This window comes from Gobius niger (genome assembly GCF_951799975.1).
Source record: "Gobius niger genome assembly, chromosome: 10".
NCBI classification, from domain to species: domain Eukaryota; kingdom Metazoa; phylum Chordata; class Actinopteri; order Gobiiformes; family Gobiidae; genus Gobius; species Gobius niger.
This window is the reverse complement of record NC_136861.1, coordinates 29,170,047-29,193,122: the sequence shown is the minus strand read 5'-3', so window position 1 is coordinate 29,193,122 and position 23,076 is coordinate 29,170,047. Positions and strand designations below refer to the sequence as shown.

The following is a 23,076-nucleotide window of genomic DNA, read 5'->3' as shown; positions in this document are numbered from 1 at the left end:
AATAGCATCAAACCTTGGATCTACTTACAAGTATTGTTTAAAGGAATAGGCCACCGTTTTTACATACTAAAATATGTTCTTACCTCACTTTAGTCGAGTTAATATATCCCCGTCTGGTCTTTGTCCGTGCGCTCTGTCACGCAAACGGAGCACATACGCAGCCTCTCCCACATGTCACATAGCTCCGAAAAAGCTCATGATAGAAGCTACCAAGCTCTTCCACGTGTTCCCTATTTAAATAAAGTTACGTGAAGTGTTTTCATGCGAAGTATATTTACACAGAAATGTAACGTGTCGATTTTATAAGCAAATAAAAAGGGGGACTATATTGTGAGGCGTAATGATACGAGAAGTAAAACGTCCGCGCAGTAACTCCTAAAGACTTCCCCCGCTCATTTCCGTCAATAACCTTTAGGAGTTACTGCGCGGACGTTTTGCTCCTCGTATCATTACGCCTCACAATATAGTCCCCCTCTTTATTTGCTTATAAAATCGACATGTTACATTTCTGTGTAAATATACTTCGCATGAAAACACTTCACGTAACTTTATTTAAATAGGGAACACGTGGAAGAGCTTGGCAGCTTCTATCGTGAGCTTTTTCGGAGCTATGTGACATGTGGGAGAGGCTGCGTATGTGCTCCGTTTGCGTGACAGAGCGCACGGACAAAGACCAGACGGGGATATATTAACTCGACTAAAGTGAGGTAAGAACATATTTTAGTATGTAAAAACGGTGGCCTATTCCTTTAACAGTACCCAGCCCTGAGACAGACTGGTAGGCAGACAGATAAAACACTACACAACTCCAGGTATGTTGAAAATAGCTCCTTCTTTTTGCCCCTAAACTTGAGCCTCGCATTTTATCTGAGATTCGGGACTAATGCAATACAAATACCGGGCTCTGTTGATTTTGAGAAACAGCTTAAGCCGCGCCGCTCAACCTAAACAAAGATGTTGGAAGGAGAACAAAAGGAGCTGATTAGCAAAGTGTAAATGATGACAACAGCGAGAAGCCCGCAGGTTTACGCAGTGCTGCTCGGAGCTGGAGTGGGGGCTCTGGCGTCTGTTTTTGTTCTGCCCTGGTTTCAAGAGGCTGCAGTCAGGTGGAGGAGTGTTCAGAGATACATTACCAAAGTGTACTCATCGCAACAGAACACATCATACTGCACCACTATCCTCGCAACTATTTTGGGTGACCCATATTGCAGTGCCTGACTTGAACTCTAACTATGTAACATTGTTTTATAGGAGTTAGTGTGTAGTTTCTTGGTGGTGGAGTGGTTAGTATTCCTGCCTCATAGCACGATCAAGCTCTTGACAGGTTGCCACGGAGACCTGTCATGAGCTTGGGACTAAAGCTAGGAACGTTTTATGACACTAAAGCATAAAGGGCCTCTCTCATCGGCCTGTAGGATAGTTGGAGACTAGTTGGAGACTGGAGTTGCTGCTGCTCATGTTGTCTACGAGATGTCCCCTGGAGATAAGGTGATTCTTCAGGTAGTCCCGGTGAAAAGGAACAGGAGACTGCATGGAGACTTGACTTCAATAAGTCTCCATGTGGTCTCCACATGGTATCTGAGAGGTCTCCAAGAGGTCTACGTGTGTGACGTTTCTATGATGTCCCTGCAATGTCTCAGAGACCTGTCGCTACCAAGGCGATCTCCATACGATACGACTCTTTGTGATCTCCTTGATGTTATCCATCAGGTGTCGGAGACATTGCAGGGACGTCACAGAAACGTCTCACAGATTGAGGACAACAAATAGTTTTCGCAACATTGCTACAGCAGCTTGAGACCGTGCAGACCTCTCGGCGACCATGCGGAGACTCTGCTTAAATTGAACCTGTTCGTTTTCACCGAGACTACCTGGAGACTCGTGTGTTGCCAGGGGACGCCTCGGAGACGTCTCCGTGACCAGCGCTGACTCTAATCTCCAACTCGCACATCTCGATCGCTTGCTAATCTTGATCATGCCATCGCAAAGTAAACAAGAGAGTAAGTAGATCAAATATGTTTGAGATTAAGGTATTCAAATACCTTCAAAAAGTTAAATACCCCATCTTTAAACCTCAACTATGCATATAATTGTCCATTATCAATGATCTAAAGGGTTCTGATTGTATAAACGATCAAAGGTTAACAGTATATTTGTTAAATGATTTTTTGTTCTATTACATACAGTGATGAGGTCTCATGCCTCGTCTGTTCTTCCCAACTTCTGTTGGCTGTGATTACCCGCAGATTAATCAGTGTGTCTCTCCCAAAACTCACCACCAGAATGAAAGCAGGAGTGGATGGCTCTCCAGGCTACACAGTTGTGCTAATGCAAGACAGAAACGCTGTCTCTGCCGACGGAGCCCGACAGAAAAGCCTCCAAATGCTGAGCGTAACGTGTCTGGCCTCTGCCCCTCAGGTCGTCAGAGGCTGCTGTACCAGCTGGCCGGCCTGGTGCCCAGCCCTCTGCTGCTGGAGCTGCTGAGCTGTCCGCAGTGCGCCCGCAGCCTGGACACGCTGGAGCTGGAGGGGGACCCGGACGCGCTGCTCGACTTCCCACAGGTCAGTGTCGCCTCAAACAAATCAGCTAATGTGTTTTTCCACCCTATTGGCCGGTCTCCATGTTAAACATTGTCGCTGTGTGTGTCCGGCAGGGTGGAGACCTGCGGGGCGTCCGCGGTCGAAAGCGACGGAGGGGGGTGGTCGATTACAAGAACGGAGTGCTGCAGGCCTGGAGGGACTTCAGGGAGAAACTGAAAAGGATCGTGGAGAGTAAATACTTCAACCGAGGGATTATGATCGCCATCCTGGTCAATACTCTCAGCATGGGCATCGAGTACCACCAGCAGGTGAGCACCGAGACGCCTGGAGAAGTCTGATAATCGCTTTGTGATAGGCATTCAATTCATGTTTACGACGAGCGGGGTGTGTGAGTGACTGTTTGGTGGTGTCAGTCTAACACAGGGGTCACCAACGTGGTGCCCGCGGGCACCCAGGGGCCCTTTGGGGCATGTCCAGTAGCCCTTGGGACTTTTTCTAAAGTGTAAAACACTTCATTTTCTTGAATCTATTTCTTAAAATTACAGTTATTTCGGTTCTTGTGACTCGGTATGAGTTTAAAATAAAGCTATTTTAATATAATATGGGGTCAATATCCTATAAGTGAACAGTGTACGTTTAAGTCTTTAGGATTTGTTTTTAACTGGTAGCCCTCGAACAACTTAATGCTCTTAAAGTAGCCCTCAGCTGAAATAAGGTTGGTGACCCCTGGTCTAACACATTGGCAGCTGTAGCTATATGTACTTTATCACCGCTCCTGTTTTTTTATTTGTGAGATTGACAAGTGGGTATTTGAAAGAAACCAATGATAGAAACATTTCCAACGAGGCAGATGTAGAGATCTGAATCAGACCATCACTGACCATTGTGAGCTTTTTGGGGGGGGGGCGTTGGGTCGCAGGTAGCAGTATAGAAATGTAAAGATAAACCAAGCATACCTGAGAAGCAAAATTCTTGTGCTTTTTTTTTTTAAACCTCTTACCACCCGCCTAAACCAAATGCATTCTGTCCTCTTTGGCTATTATATAGGCCTATGTAACACCTCATTTGAAAGACCCACAATGCTGATCTTTTTCCTCACGTTGTTGCTGTGTTGTGTCACCTTTTGTATGTTGTTTCTTTCTTTCTTTTTTTCCATTTTTGTCACATTTTTGTTGAGTTTTTTGTCACTTTTTATTGATTTTTTGTCATTTTTTTGTCATTTTTTTTGTTGAATTTTTGTTGAATTTTTGTCACATTTTTGTAGAGTTTTTGTCACATTTTTGTTGAATTTTTGTCACATTTTTGTTGAGTTTTTGTCACATTTTTGTTGAATTTTTGTTGATTTTTTGTTGAATTTTCGTCACTCTTTGCTTGAGTTTTTGTCAAATTTTTGTTGAATTTTTGTTGAATTTTTGTCACATTTTTGTCACATTTTTGTCACATTTTTGTCACATTTTTGTTGCGTTTACATCCTTGTTTTCTTCTCATTTTTTCTGGCTGTTTTGGTGCTTTTGTCCCAAGAGGCTTTTTGATTAGGGTAAAGCCAAACTGGAGAAAATGGGATCCGTTCAGGTGGGAGTTAAGGGGTTAATCTACATTGGCTTCCTATTGGGTGAGAACACAATCTCTGTAGCCAGTCAGTCAGTCCCTGAAAAGGAAAAAAAATCCACAATATTAATCTTCTCGGGGCCTCCCAGTGTCTCTGTATTTTTGTTTAGTAAAAAAAAAAAAAATCATTATCAGCGTTTGTCAAAGTAATGGTGGGGAAATGGGAGAAAGTTCAGCCTTTTCTCCCTCTGACTACTTCAGACATGACCATATACGGGCAATTCCAAACATACCATATGTATCTATCCGTTTGTTAAGCGGTGACGTCGCAGCTCTACTTCCGGCAGATGTGCGAGAAACTACAAAAATACTCTTCAACACCACAATCAATATTGCTGAAACTCAACAGAGAGTTACTGAACACACTTATTTATCAGGCCGATTTGCCAATAATGCTGTACCTACTGCTATAAAAGTAATATTTACAAAAATCGCAACATCCGGATTTAGCGTAGAAAAATGCTAACGTCCGCTAAACCCGGAAGTAGCGACTTTAGTAAATAATACTTTTTTAGCAGTAGATATGGCATATTTGGCTATTGATTCTGAGAAATAAGTGTCAAAAATATTGATTGTGTTTTTTAAGAGTTTTTTTCTCGCATATTCTCCAGCTGAAACGGACCTGGAAGTAAAGCTGTGGCGCCTTTATAAAGTTACAAGTCAGGTTTGAGGACAGGCCAGTCCACTGACAGTGAAGATTGAACGTATTAGTGAGTTATGTCTCAACCAAAAGTGTATTTTATTTTCCTGTACTCGGATGTTGAGCAGTATGGCTTTAAGGTAGTCGAGCATCGCTTTTTATCCTTATTGCTTTCTGTACCATCGCTGTTGATAAGACAAAAAACAAAACAAAACCATCGGAGTAGATCCATGAGTATGTTTCGAATCCCTATGCTATGCCGGTGGTGTATCCCCTTTCCCCCTCACCTCCGCCTGTTCGTCCTCCACTGTCTGCCTTCAGTGTAAACACAGCGGTGACTGGGAGAGCCATGTCCTTATTGGGCCAACAGCAAACGCAGACACCGCACACATAGAGAGACAGACTTATGTAAGCCCCCCCCCCCCCCCCCCCCCCCTCCTCACTGCGGTACTTATCAACCCCCTTATGTGACACCTGGTCAAACTTTGCAGCAGCACGAGTGCGTTTATACATGTGCCGAGAGCCGAGATGGGACTGGAGAGATTTGAAGTGCGCAGAACTACCGGTGCTTTTACCTCGGCCTTTGCTTTGAAGCGTGTGTTGTATCACAGAGGCGGAAAAGGAAAGAGAGCTTCAAAAATACAGACATTTTTGGCCCATTTAAAAAAAAAAAAAGATAGAATACTTCTCTTCCCGAAGCTGTTTGAATTTAGCCTTCTATCTATCCACCAATTACATTACATTTTTATGTGTATTAGATGTACTGTATATCCGACCCCACAAAAAGCAGAAATTGAATATGATTTAAAGTGATAGTCTTTAAAGCCACACCGCGTAGAATTTTACCCAATAAATAAAATTGAAATACAAGCATTTATTTTATGACCAATTTTTTTTTCATCATTAAAAAATACCTCATAAATGCAGAAACAAACATCTGCTTTTGCTGTGAGCGGCTCAGCTTTTCTAAGACATGACTTTGCTGGGAGTGGGTACGTCTCCAGCTCGTCTTCATGGAGATGTGACTAAAGTCAGCAGAATTTTAATTTTAATGAGATTTATATAGGTTAGGTTCACATCCAAATCCATTCTTTGATTACCCACTGTATTAATGTCTCGAGCTGGTCATTAGGAGCATGTTTTTTACTGATGGCAACAGTATAGTCAAAAATGTTATGCGGTGTCCCTTTAAGTTAAAATGTTTTACAAATTTGATAGATTGCGTAAAATTGAGCGCCAGGATATTTTTTCTAACGTCCCTCCCTTTGCTGCAACCAATCAGAATCCCCGGGCTATCACTTTGACCAATGAGGCGAGCTTTCCTGTGAACCTGGCCTGTCAGGTTCAATCAGGAGGGGAGGGGGGGGGAGTTTGAGCGTTCACTTTTGAAAGTTTGCTCTCGCTCTCCTCGTTTCGCACACAACGAGCGGATCTCTGGTCCAAGAGGGGAGGAATTTGATTGTTTCCTTTCAAATTTGACTCTCCCTACTCACTTTAAAATCTTACAGACGATCACTTTAACATTTGGATTAGATAACACTAATTAATTCATTCATAAATAGGCTTTGACATCACCCGAATGAGGTCGACGGGTTGACAACAGCTGAAAACATTGGGATCGTTCATAATTGGGGCTGTTGATGGCTAATGCTAACAACTTTAGGAAACAAAAAAAGGAATGAAAATGTGATAAAATGGGACAGAAACTCAATAAAAAAGAAACAAAAATGTAGCAAAAAAATCATAGACAAAAAAAGTAGCAACAACGCGGCAACAATGCGAGGAAAAAGGTTGGTTTTAGCCTTCAAAACGAGGCATTACACTGGCCTATAGGCTCCAGTCCGGAAGCTTTAAGATTTGGGTAAAGCTGAACTGGAGAAAATGCCCTTGGTGAAGGCGGAGGTTAAAGAAGACTCAAGATTCCTTGTATGTTCCGGCTTGCAGAGAGATTCAAACACACAACTAGCGGATTTAGTCTAATATTTACCTTCCTTTTCGAGAGGTTGTTTTGAGATTTCAGCGGCGTCGATAAAACACCTTGCTATGTGTTATGTTGACGAGGAGAGTTCTGCAGATGTTGTTTTTTAGTGCCTGGCTTTGCTGTGAACAGTGGTCGGGCTCAGAGGGGCCGCAGAACACTAATTAGGGAAGCAAACCATTAGTCATTTTTAGTCGGCGTCTGCAGTAGCTTGTCTCTCCTAAGCCCCCCCCCCCCCCCCCCCCTTTTGCTGCTGCACACTATCCACGCATTGCTCCCTCTTACTAGCTGGAACTAGTCAAAGGTAGCCAGCCTGTTTTTTTTTCGTCAGTTAATCCGTGGCGCATCCCTAAAAAAAACAAAACCTTTACACACTTCAAAACGCTAGAGCCGACTTTGTGTTTGTTGTGCTTGGCCATAGAGACACTATTGAGATTCATCGAGATTCATCAACTTCCCTATTAAGTGCTGGCAGGGCGGATCAAAAGAGCACTCGGCTTGGCACATCCAGGTTATTTGGATACTTGGATGCTTGGATTGGAGCCCGTTCTCCTTTCTTTTTTTGTGTGTGTGTGAAACTACTTAGTGCGTCAGTTAAAAAAAAAAAACAAGCCAGTCAAGGTCATCCTCAAGAATTGTCAAAGTCTTTTGCCAGTGTCGACTAATTAAAAACCAAAGAAAAAGGCGAACGGAAAAGATGAGTGGGAACAAGATCCAAGTTCCAAAATGAATCAGTTTTTGAAATTAATTTATTCCTTTTCAATCAAAGAGCCCCTCGCCGTTCAGATTTTGACGCCGAAGGAACAAGTCTCGGGGAGAACATTTATTACGCACTGCAGTATTCCGGAATGGAACTGAATATGAAAGATGTGTTAGTGTCTCAGATGCGTGAATGGTTTAGCTGATTAAATTTGCTTTTCTTCAGCTAACGAGGGAATAATTTTACTTTGGCTTGAAGTGGGGCTTCAAAATAGACATATTTTGTGTGCCTCAGCATTGGTATTTATGCTTTACAATTAAAAATAATGTCTCAGTAAGAATTAAATAATAGAAACAATGAAGTACATGCGCTAGAGCTGGAGAATACTTGGACTAGGGCTCCTCCTGCTGGCACCTGTGGAAATATCTTATTAAAAAAACGCTCAGTTTTGATTTACGACATGGTTTAACGCTTCAGCACACTTTCAGTAAAACGGATCCGGACCGATATATTTTTGGATCATGGGCTTTACAAATGTGGAGGAATGTTTTGAGTTTTAACAATAACGCAATTGATCCAGGAAGTCCAGAATGAAGCGCTGAAAAGAAACCGTTTCTTCGCCGCAACATGCTATTCGAAACTGCGACATGCTATTCGAAACTGCAACATGCTATTCGAAACTGCGACATGCTATTCAAAAGTGCAACATGTTATTCAAAACTGCAACATGCTATTCGAAACTGCAACATGCTATTCGAAACTGCGACATGCTATTCAAAAGTGCAACATGTTATTCAAAACTGCAACATGCTATTCGAAACTGCAACATGCTATTCAAAACTGCAACATGCTATTTGAAACTGCAACATGCTATTCGAAACTGCGACATGCTATTCAAAAGTGCAACATGTTATTCAAAACTGCAACATGCTATTCGAAACTGCAACATGCTATTCAAAACTGCAACATGCTATTCAAAACTGCAACATGCTACTCGAAACTGCAACATGCTATTCAAAACTGCGACATGCTATTCAAAACTGTAACATGTTATTCAAAACTGCAACATGCTACTCGAAACTGCAACATGCTATTCAAAACTGCAACATGCTACTCGAAACTGCAACATGCTATTCAAAACTGTAATATGCTATTAGAAACTGTAATATGCTGTTCAAAACTGCAACATGCTATTCGAAACTGCAACATGCTATTCAAAACTGCAACATGCTATTCGAAACTGTGACATGCTATTAAAAACTGCAACATGTTATTCAATACTGCAACATGCTATTCAAAACTGCAACATGCTATTCGAAACTGCAACATGCTATTCAAAACTGTAATATGCTGTTCAAAACTGCAATATGCTATTCAAAACTGCAACATGCTATTCGAAACTGCAACATGCTATTCAAAACTGCAACATGCTATTCAAAACTGCAACATGCTATTCAAAACTGCAACATGCTATTCGAAACTGCAACATGTTATTCGAAACTGCGACATGCTACTCGAAACTGCAACATGCTATTCAAAACTGTAATATGCTGTTCAAAACTGCGACATGCTATTTGAAACTGCAACATGCTATTCAAAACTGCAACATGCTATTCGAAACTGCAACATGCTATTCAAAACTGCAACATGCTACTCGAAACTGCAACATGCTATTCGAAACAGCAACATGCTATTCAAAACTGCAACATGCTACTCGAAACTGCAACATGCTATTCAAAACTGTAATATGCTATTCAAAACTGCAACATGCTATTCGAAACTGTGACATGCTATTCAAAAGTGCATGAATGTAGTGAAATACTACTCCAACTTTCAATGGTTTAAAGCTCAAAAGAGCTGATTTCACATGATATGAGTCCTTTAAAATACATTTAAAGCCACACCGCATAACATTTTACCCAACAAATACAATTAAATACATCCTAAATGAAAAGAAAAGAACGTTTGCGGCAGGAGATATTTTAAATAAATGGACTGTAACTTTATTGGGAGTGGGACGTCTCCAGCTCATCACCATGGAGATATTGACTAAAGGCAGCCAAAAAGGAAATATGATTAGGTTAGGTCCTCATCTAAATTTATTCTCTGTCTAGCTGGTCATTAGAGCGTGTTTTGTAGTGATGGCAACAGAAGAATCCAAAATGTTACGCAGTGTGCCTTTAAATATGTTGTAAAAAATGGATGACTATATTTGATCTGATTCCATGGTCGTTCACCATCTTCTTCAAATGAAGCTGTGACAGGAGTGAGCTCCGTTCAAACAATGCCATGCAGTGCAATATAATAAAGTCACGCACTGGCAGCAGCGGTGTGTACTTTCAGTGCCTGGATTGTTAACCGCACAGGCCACAACGGCAATGAAAATGCCACTGTTAAATATAAGTATGGGTGTAGCGCTGGACAGAGTAGCTGGCTGAGAGCCTCTCCAAAGCCTTTAAAGTTTTTATGTGGTAGCCGCTCAAAGAGAAAACAAAAAAAAAAGCATTGGGAACAAACTGTCTGGGCAGCAAACCTCCCATATTTTCATGCTCCGTCCAGTGTGTTTTCGTTTTAAAGGCTGCACTTGCTTATTCCCGCGACATTGCTTGTTTTTGTTGCTTTCCCCCGACTCCTATAACCGCTACAGTTTCCTGAAAGGGCCAGTGAAGAAGAGCTTGGGATTCTGCCTTCAAAACCCATAAGGATTGTGGGATTAGTTTCACATTTTGTATAATAAGGCAGTAGAAAGTTATTGCTCTGATAAAACTGTTTGCATACTACATTATGTAAGAGGTGTTTACCAGTAGCTCTGATCATGTCAGTGCTTATACAGCCTCTAAATCCAAGCTTGTTTTACTCAAACTGCAGGGAGCCTCTGTGGCAGGAGCAGCTTTTGTTTTTTTTGCTTTGTCGGAATAAAGTGGAGCCTCTTGTGTCGCTTCTTGAGTGGAAAGCATTCATTTGTTGTTTAAGCTGAGGTGCATTTTCAAACATCTATGAGCCCTATTTGTCCTCTTCATACATAAAAAAAAAAAAAGAGAGATCAAATGGACAAAAACTTAAGTTGATTTTTTTTTCTCACCCTTGTTTTTAGGCTTTTTTATAGCCTGCTTCACTTCCCTCCGAGCCAGGGTTGCCAGGTCCTGGATATTGGGCAGCTTTTTAAGCCTTGCTGTGGGTAGCCTTGCTTTGTTTTCATATAAGACAAAATCTCAAATCCAAGTCTCTCAGACCTGCTTTTTCAGTACGATAGGGAGAAATGTGTGGTTTCTCATCATTGCAGGAGCACATGGCCATGGATTTTCAGATATTTTTGGGCAGGTTTGGCTGCTGAGACCTGGCAACCCTGCCCAGAGCCACCAGACAGCTACAGACGGCAAAGTGTCATACGGTGCGTGGCTTAGTGGGGGGGATCTGGGATGGAAATCTTTTTTTCTCTACTCTTTGTTTTTTTATATATATATTTTTTCATGCAGACTATAAGCACACAGACCAGTAAACCAAGTCAAAATTGGGTCCTTATGTATGTTTTGTCACCATAGTTTGTCCACCAAAACTGAAAAACCGTTTAGCTGGTTAGCATTCCTTGCTATACTTACAAACTTGCAGTTGATTCAGATTGTTCCTTTCCTTGTCTCTGTATATTTGGTAGAAGACACATCCATAATTTAGCATTTCTTTACATAGTTGTAGAGCAGTCGGTTAAAGAGTTGGCTAGTTGTTTTTCCTCTTTGTTTTCCCCTTTCGATGGTGAATATTTGCGTGCGTTCCGAAACGTGCCGTCTGTATTGATAGACACTTTAAGTCACACACGCGCTCACATGTACATGTTTCATAAAGCTAAAAAGAAGCACATTATATTCCTAAGACCTTTAATCTCATTAGCACTGGTCGCCATTTGCCTGGATTGCGCTGTATGGTTGGCTTCCTCCTATATCACCATATAGACTCCACTATATCAGCTTTCAGGGGTAATCAAGGGAGCTGAGTGCTGTAATTTGTGCTGTTAAACATGCGCCCGCAAAGACAACTGCGACTGATGATCCCCCAATTCAAACTGACACCTCCGCTGGCAAACAGTGTGCGATGGCAACGGCGAATGAGAGAACAAAGGGCGGTATGCGTGCCGTTTAGGATGAGATCCAGCTGGCAAATAGAATAAATAAATGCATTTACAGATATCACTTCTGAGGAACCTATAACCGTTTTGCTGTTGGTGTTTCACAAAATAGTAACATTACGAATACAGGGGTATAAGCACTCCATGAACCCAGCAGTTGGGAGTGTTTCGGGGCGCTGTTCAGATGCTGCCTGTCAGTCACTCTGTCTGTTTGGCGAGGTGGGATCAGGCAAAGTGTCTCTGAACTGTGCACTCTGGCGCCCTCTACCAGTCGTCAGAGATGAGGGGCCTCCTATCTGTTTTCCCAGTGAGCCACATACAGTATACAACATGAAGGAAAAAAGAAAAAAAAAGCCCAAACAGTTTCTTGATGAATTTTGAGAGAATAATTTTTTTCTTAAAGGTGTATTACGCAACTTTTCATGCAGGAAAAACAAGTTGATATGTGTGCGTATTTGACCTTGTAGTGACCTAGAAGCTGTATGAGTGGTCAGCATGGTGCCTTTATTTCCATCGCGGTGGTCTCTAGGACGCTCCAGGATCAACTTTTTGGAAGGTTTTCACTGCTGACGGAGCCTCTCACCAGAAAACCTACAAACAATAGATCCTGGAGCGTTGTAGAGACCACCATGATGGAAAGTAAAGGAGCCATGCTGACCACTCATACAGTCACTTTGTCACTACAAGGTCAAATAAATGTCAACTTTTTGATATATAATGCACCTTTAACCTCTTACCACCCGCCTAAACCAAATGCATTCTGTCCTCTTTTGGCTGTGTAACACCTCATTTGAAAGCTAAGACCCACAAAACGGATCTTTTTCCTCGCGTTGTTGCTGTGTTGTGTCACCTTTTGTATGTTTTTCTCTCTTTTTTTTCATTTTTGTCACATTTTTGTTGAGTTTTTTGTCACTTTTTGTTGAATTTTTGTCACATTTTTGTTGAATTTTTCTCACATTTTTGTTGAATTTTTGTCACTCTTTGGTTGAATTTTTCTCACATTTTTGTTGAATTTTTGTCACTCTTTGGTTGAATTTTTGTCACATTTTTGTTGCGTTTACATCCTTGCTTTCTTCATATTTTTTTGTGGCTATTTTGGTGTTTTTTTCCCAAGACGCTTTTTGATTAGGGTAAAGCCAAACTGGAGAAAATGGGATCCGTTCAGGTGGGAGTCAAGAGGTTAACGTCACATCATTGAAATATGCACAAATATAAACTTTTTTTTCCGAATTAAAAGTTGCAAAGTGCAGCTTTAAGTCTGATTTTGTGTGTAAAAAGTGCGATACAAAACAAATGCAATCATTTTTTTGGTAATAATTAGTCAGAGTCAGAGTATTAATCTGGTTTTGACAAGTTCTACAGCCCTTTGGATGACATTTCCGACTGATTCAAAAGTCATTTTGCTGAACATGTGGAAATAACACTTGTCTTACCCCTTTGACAAATCGGTTTATACAACATAAGCTACAATTTAAATAAAAAAACATCCTGGAACAAGTCAAATATTCAACGTCAGAACACATTTCCGTATGATTTTAAAAAAAAGAACCTCAAACTAGAGCAATATTCAGAATTTTATGTAGTGATGCTAACCCATGCGCTAATAACGGCTTCCTCTATAGTAGCTGAAGCAAAACATTTGGGAATCATGCAACCATTTCGTCAGTGGACTCATTAGCCTAAATTTTGTGGAGCGTCCTAAAACTTTCTTGATGACCCCCTGCCCGAGAACTAACGCAACTTATACTTAATGAGAGCGGCCGGTCGGTGCGTCAAAGTGAGAGCTTACCAATAAAAGTTTTCCCTCACAGCGCTGTGTAAAGAGATTTCTGCCTTCCGTAGCGCCCTACAATACGATTAGGGTATGAGTAAACGCATCAGCTCCGAGCCGTCGCTTTCAGCCCCTTCTTCAGCCCCTTCTTCAGCCCCTTCTTCAGCACATTCTCTATTGCGCTGATGCTCTTTCCTATTCGGAGTTTATCTAAATAGAAACCCCGTGATGCATTTGCAAGCTTGCACACCCACACACACGCACCAAAAAAACGAAACAAAAAAAACTGCAGCATTTCTCAATAAAGGCCTGCGTGCTTTACGAGAGGGCCACAGTTAAACGTTAGCCGGGTCACTGGCCGCGGCGCGCTGAGGTAAGTGGAGTAGATCGGCGCTGATAGATGGTCGCTGTTGGAGCTCACGTGATTGATCGAGCCTGACTTGCCGCTCCGCGCTTTGATTGATGAAGTCTATGCCCCGGGCACAGAGAGCAAAGGGGTTTTTACCGCTGGATAAAACAGGGAGGATATGAGCCTTTTGTTTAGTTTAGTTGATGTATATTTGGTCGACATCTGCAGCAGTAGTGACTGGAGACGTCGCCCAAAAGGGTTTTTTTCTTGCCGAAGTAGACGTGCAAGGGAAGCCTAGTTGTTTAACGACGACAACAAGCTAAGACGACAGTAAAAACTGAAATGAACATGATAGTTTAGACTTTACATTTCACTAGAACAATTTTGTTGAGATTTTCGCAAAAAAGAAATCGATCTAGTTTTTCCTGGTGACATCCATTTGGCTTTTTTGGGGGGGCAGAAGAGAAGCAGAATTTCCATAACATTTGCCATGCAGTCAGTCATGAGCATAGACTGTAAATTCAGAATGGACTAAGTGAGGGTGGCATTTCCCCCCATAGCGTTCAGCGTGGGCTAGCTGAAGCTCGGTCATGCTGGTAATCTGGCAGGGTCTTTGGAGCCAGCTCTGGAAATAAAATCAGCGAAAGGAAAAAAGAAGGATGATGCCAGACAAACATGTGGCGGTCAGAATGACAAGGGGGGTAGAATTGGTCCATACTTGATATACATGCTTTTCAGTCATGTGACTTTTGTTGTTATGGTGGCCATTTTGAATACCGAAGTAGAATTATGCAGTACGACAACATGTAACAATATCTCTACTCAGGATGAAAATGAAAGACAATTGTTTGACAGTGACATTTTTATGTACTCGTAATCATTGCTCAAGAAGATAACAGTAAAAACACGGCCCCAGAGATGCACGTTTATGTGAAGAAACCAGTGGGTCGGGGTATAAGCTGCTCACGTAAGCATGCTACCGGTTAGCATTTAGCTTCAACAGCTCAGCTCTGACCTAGACTTGGATGCAACATGTGACAAAGGTCATGGCTGAGCTTTCACTGTCGTGTTTCCTCAGTGTTCATAGATGTGTTTACCGTGTTGAACTGTCAATGGTTGAAGCTAAATGCTAACCGGTAGCATGCTAACCGATCAACTGGTTTATTCACATAAATGTGCGCTCTTGGGGCCATGTTTTAACTGTTATCTACTTGAGCAATGATTACGAGAACATAAAAATGCCACTGTCAATCAGTTGTCTTTCATTTTCATCCTGAGTAGAGATATTGCTACTTGTTGCAGTACTGCACAATTCTACTACGGTATTCAAAATGGCCGCCGGAACTATGTGTGATGTCATTGGAAACGCATGTATATAGTCTATGGTCATGAGCGAATCACTTTGCATCTTCCTACTGTATGTTGCCAATGTTTTAATGAATTGAATTATGATAATGAATTATTTTCAGAGTTTAACAATAAGCAAACTGGTAACTTGAACGATTGCACTTCCTGTATTTACTAATAAGAGTGTTAGTTGGTTACTTCCTATATGATTAGCCGTACGATAAGGTGTACTCAGAGTTTTTAATGAAAGAATCAAAGGCTATGTGAGAAATTAAGTTCATTGATGTAAACCTCTGATGAATACTTACCACAGGCATATCCTCTCCTTAGTCATAAGTAGAAGGGCTCTCAGACATGAACAGTTTCCCAATGTAGACAACAGTTCTTAAGCCGTCATCTGTACTCTGTAGTTTCTTTCTTCAAAGCTTTTTTTCTGTTTTTTATTAGACCTCTCTTGCACTTGGTTTTCTGAAAGTTACCCGTTTCTCCAAGGTTGCACTCTTTCTGGACTCTTTCTCATCTCGTGGATCATTTTTTATTTGTGTTGTTTGATAAAAGGGTAGATTTCTTTGGGGGCATAATGAAATATACTAGCTAATGTGCTGTCTCTTGTTTTCCCCCTCACAGCCCGAGGAGCTGACGGACATCCTGGAAATCAGTAACATAGTCTTCACCTCCATGTTCGTCCTGGAGATGGGTTTCATGATTCTGGCCTTCGGCTTGTTTGGATACATCCGGAATCCCTACAACATCTTCGACAGCATCATTGTCATCATCAGGTAGCCATGATAAGTCACTGCTTTGTAGAGGAGTTTATATTACCTAAATAAATACAATACTGACGCCAGATGCTCCGAGGGCAAAGTGTGAGAAAGATGGAAATACTGCTAGAAATGCCATCAGGTCTTTTTTAAGTATCTTGACACCTGATGTAATACCTGCCTATACACTGACACAGCTAAGCACGGCTGGAGTCATTCATATTCCATCCTTTTCCTGCAGCTTGACAGTTATTAGTTTCCAGGTGTCGAGGTTCACCGGCTTAGCATCAGTGTATACTATCGCAGAGGCTGACACTCTGCTGATAGATGGCAGGGGGCATTGTGTGTCAACAGCCCGAGATGTGCTACTCTTTTCTGTCTTTAGGCAAACTTTCTATCCGATTAAGGCCACCTTTTGAAAATATAACTATTCTTTTGTGAGCAATTCACACGGCAGAATGACAGATATGGCATAAAAAGGCGCTATAGCCTACAATGTCTTCCAACATGCTAGAACTCGCAATCCTTGTACTTTCGCCTCCGCGAACGAACATGTTCTGATGATCCCTGTAATGTAATGGTTTATGTATTCCATCATGTGAATGCACCCAAGTGTCTTAATAACCAAAACTGAATCCTGATTTTTCAAACAGAAGTCACAAATCCAGGAGCAATAAGCTCATGATGCTAACTTCCCTGGGTAGCAACTCTTAACCGTCCTAGTATATTCTTATGGGGAGTTAGCTGTATCTCGTTTAAATAAGTAAATATTTAAACAGTACACCGAAAACGTGCATCTGTTGGGTATTTACTTATTAAAACTACACGGAATGTAAATACGTCACTGGAGGAGACTTGTGTGTTTAGAAATGTAGATGTTTTATCATTAAAGCTAAAGGCTAATGCTAATTTGACGCCAAATACATGTTAAAATCAAGATTTTGAAATTTAAACATTTGAAATTGTTTGTGTTTATCTTATTTTACCTTCAATGTATGTTAACACTGTACATACACACTGTTAGCTAGCTGAGCCTACAAATGCGTAGTTCTGTTAGCCAACAGCTTCCCAGACCTGTTTATATTGAGCGTTCTATCCCCATACAGCAGCTGAAAACATTTGGATCTTACACAATGTGGAATGTTTGATGCCTAAATGCTCACAGCTATAGGAAAAAGACATTGAGCTGGCAAACAAACGCTGAAAAGTGTCCCGTACAAACCTACTTGCTAACTGTCCGCACACGTTAGGATCGAACTCTGCTTCCCCTTTTTATTTTTTATGAACAGAAGTTAGCCAAAGACATTGCTAACAAAACTTGACGTAAAACTAAGACTCTGTTCTGTTCCCTCAGTGTGTGGGAGATCATCGGGCAGTCCGACGGCGGGCTGTCTGTGCTCAGGACCTTCCGGCTGCTGCGCGTGTTGAAGCTGGTGCGGTTCCTGCCCGCTCTGAGGAGGCAGCTGGTGGTGCTCATGAAGACCATGGACAATGTGGCCACCTTCTGCATGCTGCTCATGCTCTTCATCTTCACTTTCAGGTGCCTATGACAAACCCACACACACTGTCCAGAAAGGTTGCGTTCACATTCTGGAATTTGATGATGCCATAATCTAAGATGGAATGGCCCCAGAGAACACAACCAGAGTTAGCTTGCACTTGAAATAAGCTGAATCGAATGACTGCATGGTACTTTTTTTTCTTCTCAGTATTCTGGGGATGCATCTGTTTGGATGCAAATTCAGCCTGCGGACAGAAAATGGGGACACGATACCTGACCGCAAGAACTTTGATTCTTTGCTCTGGGCCATTGTCACCGTGTTCCAGGTGAGCTGTGGGGGGAGATGCTGTTGAAGTCTGTGCTGCTGCTATCTTTGAACCAAACTGAGTGCAAATGTTATTTTGAATGAAATATTAATTCCTCATCTGCCTTTAATCTATCCATAAATGTATGAGCACTGAGCAGCCAGCCATGTGTGCAGATGAATGTGGGGAAGAATACAGATTTTCTGTTTGGTTTAGATGGGAATCTTGGGAATCTACTGACACAAATCACCAAAGGCACTTATCAAAGTACATGGGAACCTCTGGATACACATGACATAGCTCATAATTACAATAACCTCACGATTTGCCGATACTACGATAATCGATATGCTGCACAAAATAACCATCACAATTTTTAAAGAAACATATGCCTTTTTCTTCAATAAACAGGTGACTACATAATCCCTGACTTATCATTGAATAGGCTTATTGATCTGTCAGTGGCAGATCACTGCATTTACATTTAACTCATTGACTGCCAATGACGTCTATAGATGTCAATTGATATCTGAACGTTGACTGCCAATGACATCTATAGACGTCAATTAGGTTTTTCAATGGGAAGGGCTGCAGCAAAGCCTTGACGTCTGGTGTTGAAATCTTAGTTGTAGTTCTTTTATTGAGTCACTAGGTGGCAGCATTGCACTTTGGATGCGATCACAGTCACTGTTTTGCTTGATTACAAAATGCTTGTTTTCTCAGCTTTTTGGTCAGAAACCAGCATTTTGGGTGATTTCACCTATTTTCTACGGACGATTACTAAAGAATGGAAAGAGGTTCAAACAAACCAAACATTTTTTGATGAAAGAAGAGAGTCTAATCTTTCTTTTGCTGGGTTTCGTGTTGACATAGACCTAGACCTAAATTTTCTGTGGGTCTTGAAAAAACAGTCAAAATCCTGAAAAACCTCTGGCAGTGGGGAGCTCTCTGATTTGAAAATGGCTGCTAGTCAATTAGTTAAATATACAAAAGAAACACAGTCCTGTTTCCAAAAGGAATAAGTTAATGTCTTAGTGTGATAGTGTTTGGTCCAAGTGCTTAAAATTGCAGTGCTGCCCTCTATTGTTCTGACTGGCTTCGTGATCATTATTGGCCCTTTATTAACTCCTGCCTCATGAAAATGCATGATGTCATCAAAAATATAGACAACCGTTAAAGAAGTATTGTATCGTGCTGCAATATCTCACAAAATGGATGTACTGTTGACATTTGATATTGATGTTTGTCATGATAAAAACAAATCGGTCCTGAAGCTACACCGGCTGAAAACAACTGCTCTTTCTGCCTCTTTCTCCTAAATCATCACAAGTACATTTGTCATTTTTCCGCCGGTCTATGCCTTTGTCAAACTCCACTTTGCAACCAAATGCTGCCTCCGCTCACCAATCCCCTGCTACATTCTCTGCTCTGCCAATGCTCACAAGTGGTCAAATCGCTCTATATACTCTATATTGTCCTCCTTTTCTCTTGTGGTTGCCTCAGCACAAATGTGACAAAGCGCACGGCGGCGGGGGCTCTTCACACACCGCCGGGCATAGCAGAGATGCTGAAGTTGCATTTCATCCCCCGAAATGTGGCGAAGAAGTTGCACCAACTGTATACTTACGGCAGTGCTCCGAGAAGCAACTATGTCACACACACTGCGCAGTCTGTAGGGGTTTGATTAAGTCGGCAGAGATGGAGCGGGCTCTCACGCTGCATCATGAACATAGTCCGCATTTTAAAAGCCTGCATTTCTCACATTGATTTACGCCGAGGAAAACTCACACACGTGCACACTTTACATGCTGCCTCACAGTAATACGGCGCACGAGAAGTGTTGCTGTGTTGGGCAAATACAAGTCGCTTACTTGATGATTTCATAGCCAATGCTAATCTATTATTTGTCAGTGTATCAAGTGTGACGCAACAACCTCTCATTGTAGCCTCTTAGACCCTTTCAGTCTCTTTTCTTATACTTTGACACCAAAGAAAATCAGAGACCTATCAGTCAATAAGGCTGTGCATATAGTATCTTCATTCATTAACACCTATGCCACTGTCCATTTTACCATTGTGTTGGGAAGCCAGTCGATGACTTTTGGGAAGAGATTTACATCTTGAAGCGTCGGCCGTCTAAGTCGAGATATTTCCAGCTGTACTGATTGATCTATAACTATGATCTGGATCTCTCAGCATTCTTGCTGGATTCATATCAAAAGCATAATAAAGACAAAGACAAGATCTTCGTCACTCTCTGCCATTTACATTATTAACATGGAGTCGTGAGAGTGCATGTATCTGAAAAGGGCAGACAGACTTTCTGTGCCATTAACCGATGGCGTGCTGCATAATTGGGACAATTCCTGGTGGGCCGTGACACTTTTCAAAAATTTTAATTAATAACAGACGGTAACACTATATAATAACTACACCTTATTTAACCTTTTTGAAATAACACTTAATTTATCATGAACAATTCATTAGTCAACACTTAATAACTGCTTAACAATGAATAATGAATGTATGTAGTATGTGAAGAACTATCCATCAAGAGTTAGACATTAACTGTAATAGTTAAGTAAACAAAGGTCCATAAACAAAAGCTCCAAAATAAAATAAAAATGTTTTAATTGGGAAAACACTATTGAGGAAACTTTTTTCAATAAAGGAATAATAATGAGCCTGACAGGACTGTAGCCTCAAAAGTTTCTGCTTCACTGAAGTCACTATTCATTGACTCCGCACTTGGTGGTGGTAAACTGCTATTTTAGCCACAGCCGCCCAGGGGCAGACTGTCCATTTACCACATGGCTACAATGTGTTGTTTATAGCCTGATCTCTAATTATGTCAGTGCCCTCTGCTGGACACGTGTGGAATTCTTTCCTTTTATTTTTATTTAAGCTGCCCTCTAGTGAATCATCTCGGCCCGCGGGCCCAGGTCTGCTCTAGGGGGTAGTATTGCAGCCATGTCATCACCCTGCCACGATGGTCATGAACAAGTGCGATCCTCCCTGGTGAATTTATACTAACTGCATTGATTTGTGTGCTTTATTCCATCTGCAGATCCTGACCCAAGAGGACTGGAATGTGGTTCTATACAACGGCATGGCCTCCACCTCCCCGTGGGCCGCCCTCTATTTCGTGGCTCTCATGACGTTTGGCAATTACGTGCTCTTCAACTTACTGGTGGCCATTCTCGTGGAGGGATTCCAGGCGGAGGTGAGATCGACTGCTGTGCTGTTCATTCGCATTTGTAACACTGAGAATGTGCAATGTTGTTAACCTTCCAGTCCAGTCGAAGCAGTTTGTTCTACTGCATTGCCAGCATGAAAAATCCATCCTTATGTTCAGGTCTTCTTGTGCAAAATGCTCTCGTATACACTGCAGGTTCTTTTGCTGGATTGCCTTGTCCCTTGATGATGAAACTAATTTCCAAAGATTCTCAATGGGGTTAAGGTCTGGACCTTGTGTGAAAGTGATTTCTCATGCTCCCAAACCACTCTCACGGCTTTAGCCAGATGAATCCTGGAATTGTCAACTTGGAATAGGCCTATGCAATCAGCATACTGTACAAGGAACAAATCCATTTAGGAGAACTTCCGCTGACCTCATGCTCTGGGCACATACTGTTGCTGAACATACCCAGATGCAGGTTGTTTCTTCTTTAGGGGGCAAAACAGGCAGTGTATTGTTGTCATTATAAGCAAAGGTCTGAAATGAGACGAGTTGTCAGTTGCAATGGTAGTGTTTCATCACTTACCCATCAATAGAACCAGCTGTGTAAATATATAAAAGGCTTGACTGACATTTTGGCTGACATTTTGTTCAAATTTACAATGCTGTCCTAGAACTGATTAAGATTTAGCTTTTCAATCTTAATCCTAAGCAGAGATGTCATTCAGGCGAGCCAAGTACAAATGATTTCTGAACGTCTTTCTTCACCAGCGTTCCTGAGAAAGGACCTTCTTTTACTTTTAATTAGCTCCCAGCTGAGCGCGGAGGTCTGAGGCTTCATTACCAAACTGTCACTTTGTGTGAGGGGCCGCCGTATTAGGAGTGAAGATATTATTACAAAGAACATAACACAGAAACACTCCAGCTTTTCGCCGTGACAAAGCATTAACAAGAACGGAACTCCGAATATGCGCCAACATTTGTGACATTGTGCTTCAAAGGGGGACGCTAATCGGTCGGAATCAGATGATGATGATAAATCGGACAACTTCACAGAGGATGAGAAGGTGGAGCAGCTCAGGGACACGGGTAAATGTTTGTTTGTTTGTTTCATCTATTCTAAGAAATAAACTGATACATCTTGAGCTTTTAGTCAGGTTGAAATATTGCTCCTCATTTCTCTGCGCAGAGCTGAAGATGTACTCCCTCATGATGACGGCCAACGGTCACGTGGAGTGCAGCACAATAGCCCCACCCATCATCATGCACACCGCGGCCACGCCCATGCCCACGCCCAAAAGCTCCCTGGGGCCCGACTCGATTCTGGGGGACGAGCTGCTGTTCAAGGAGGCCATTTCCCTGTCCGAATCGGGAAGCGTGAACACGGAGTCCAGAGGCGCGTCTGTCGACCCAGTGGCATATGACCAACGATCTTTGGTGAGTTTGTTGTTGGCATTTTTAAGAATTTTAAAGACCTGTTTTGAGGGTTTTATTCATGTTTTGTGCTCTCTCATAAAAAAAAAAATATTCCATCAAAACCTGAATAGATGTAGCAAAATTGTTAAACGATTCGTCAGTATGTGGCCCCTAAAATAAGAATAAAAACCTTCGTTATGAAACGCGCTGCTCACATGCTTCTATTTCGTTTACAGCAGAGCATCTCTAGCCCCGGTCGGCGCTCCCCTGCTCTCCCGCGCGGCATGGGCAGCTCCTGGGGAAGCCGGCGCTCGAGTTGGAACAGTTTGGGCAGAGCCCCCAGCCTCAAAAGACGGGACACCAGCGGAGAGAGGGAGAGCCTTCTGTCCGGTGAGGGAGGGGGCGACGAAGAAGAGAACGGAGAAGAGGGAGAGGACGCCGCGGCGAACAACAGACTACGGCCCGCTTCTCTGGAGATCCTGCAGGCCTCCACCCTGTGCCCCACCATAGTCACCGAATACGGGGACTGCAACGGGAGGAGCACCATCTACGAACCGCCCAACGAAAACACGGAGCTCAAAGATGACGCCAATGAAGACGAGATTGATGATGATGTAAGTAGGAAGTGAAGTGCCAGTATATCGCATCAACAGCCAATTGTCATGTTTGATCTTTAATTTGTTATTTTTTATTACTACAACATCAACAAAGAAGATGTTGTAATTCTGACTGGATAGCGTCCTCCTAGCTTGATGCTCTGTTGCTGCTAGCTCTTGTAGCTCATGCTAATCGTCCTGAAATCCTGAATGCCGATTAAACATTTTACTTACATTTCAGAGTCTTTTTAGAATTGGACCACATA

At 42.0% G+C, this 23,076-nt stretch overlaps 1 protein-coding gene across 3 annotated transcripts in view; it reads left to right on the top strand.

The window, feature by feature from the left end:
- The window catches only part of cacna1ha (calcium channel, voltage-dependent, T type, alpha 1H subunit a), a 182,240-nt gene that overhangs the window by 126,323 nt on the left and 32,841 nt on the right, over positions 1–23,076 (top strand). For all 3 annotated transcript variants that reach the window (XM_079564002.1, XM_079564001.1, XM_079564003.1), the window contains exons 11-19: positions 2,419–2,561; positions 2,654–2,848; positions 15,681–15,832; positions 17,169–17,354; positions 17,524–17,641; positions 20,688–20,843; positions 21,800–21,887; positions 21,988–22,235; positions 22,451–22,828. In XM_079564002.1, the coding sequence (XP_079420128.1) occupies positions 2,419–2,561; positions 2,654–2,848; positions 15,681–15,832; positions 17,169–17,354; positions 17,524–17,641; positions 20,688–20,843; positions 21,800–21,887; positions 21,988–22,235; positions 22,451–22,828 (1,664 nt within the window). The remainder of the gene's footprint in view (positions 1–2,418; positions 2,562–2,653; positions 2,849–15,680; positions 15,833–17,168; positions 17,355–17,523; positions 17,642–20,687; positions 20,844–21,799; positions 21,888–21,987; positions 22,236–22,450; positions 22,829–23,076) is intronic.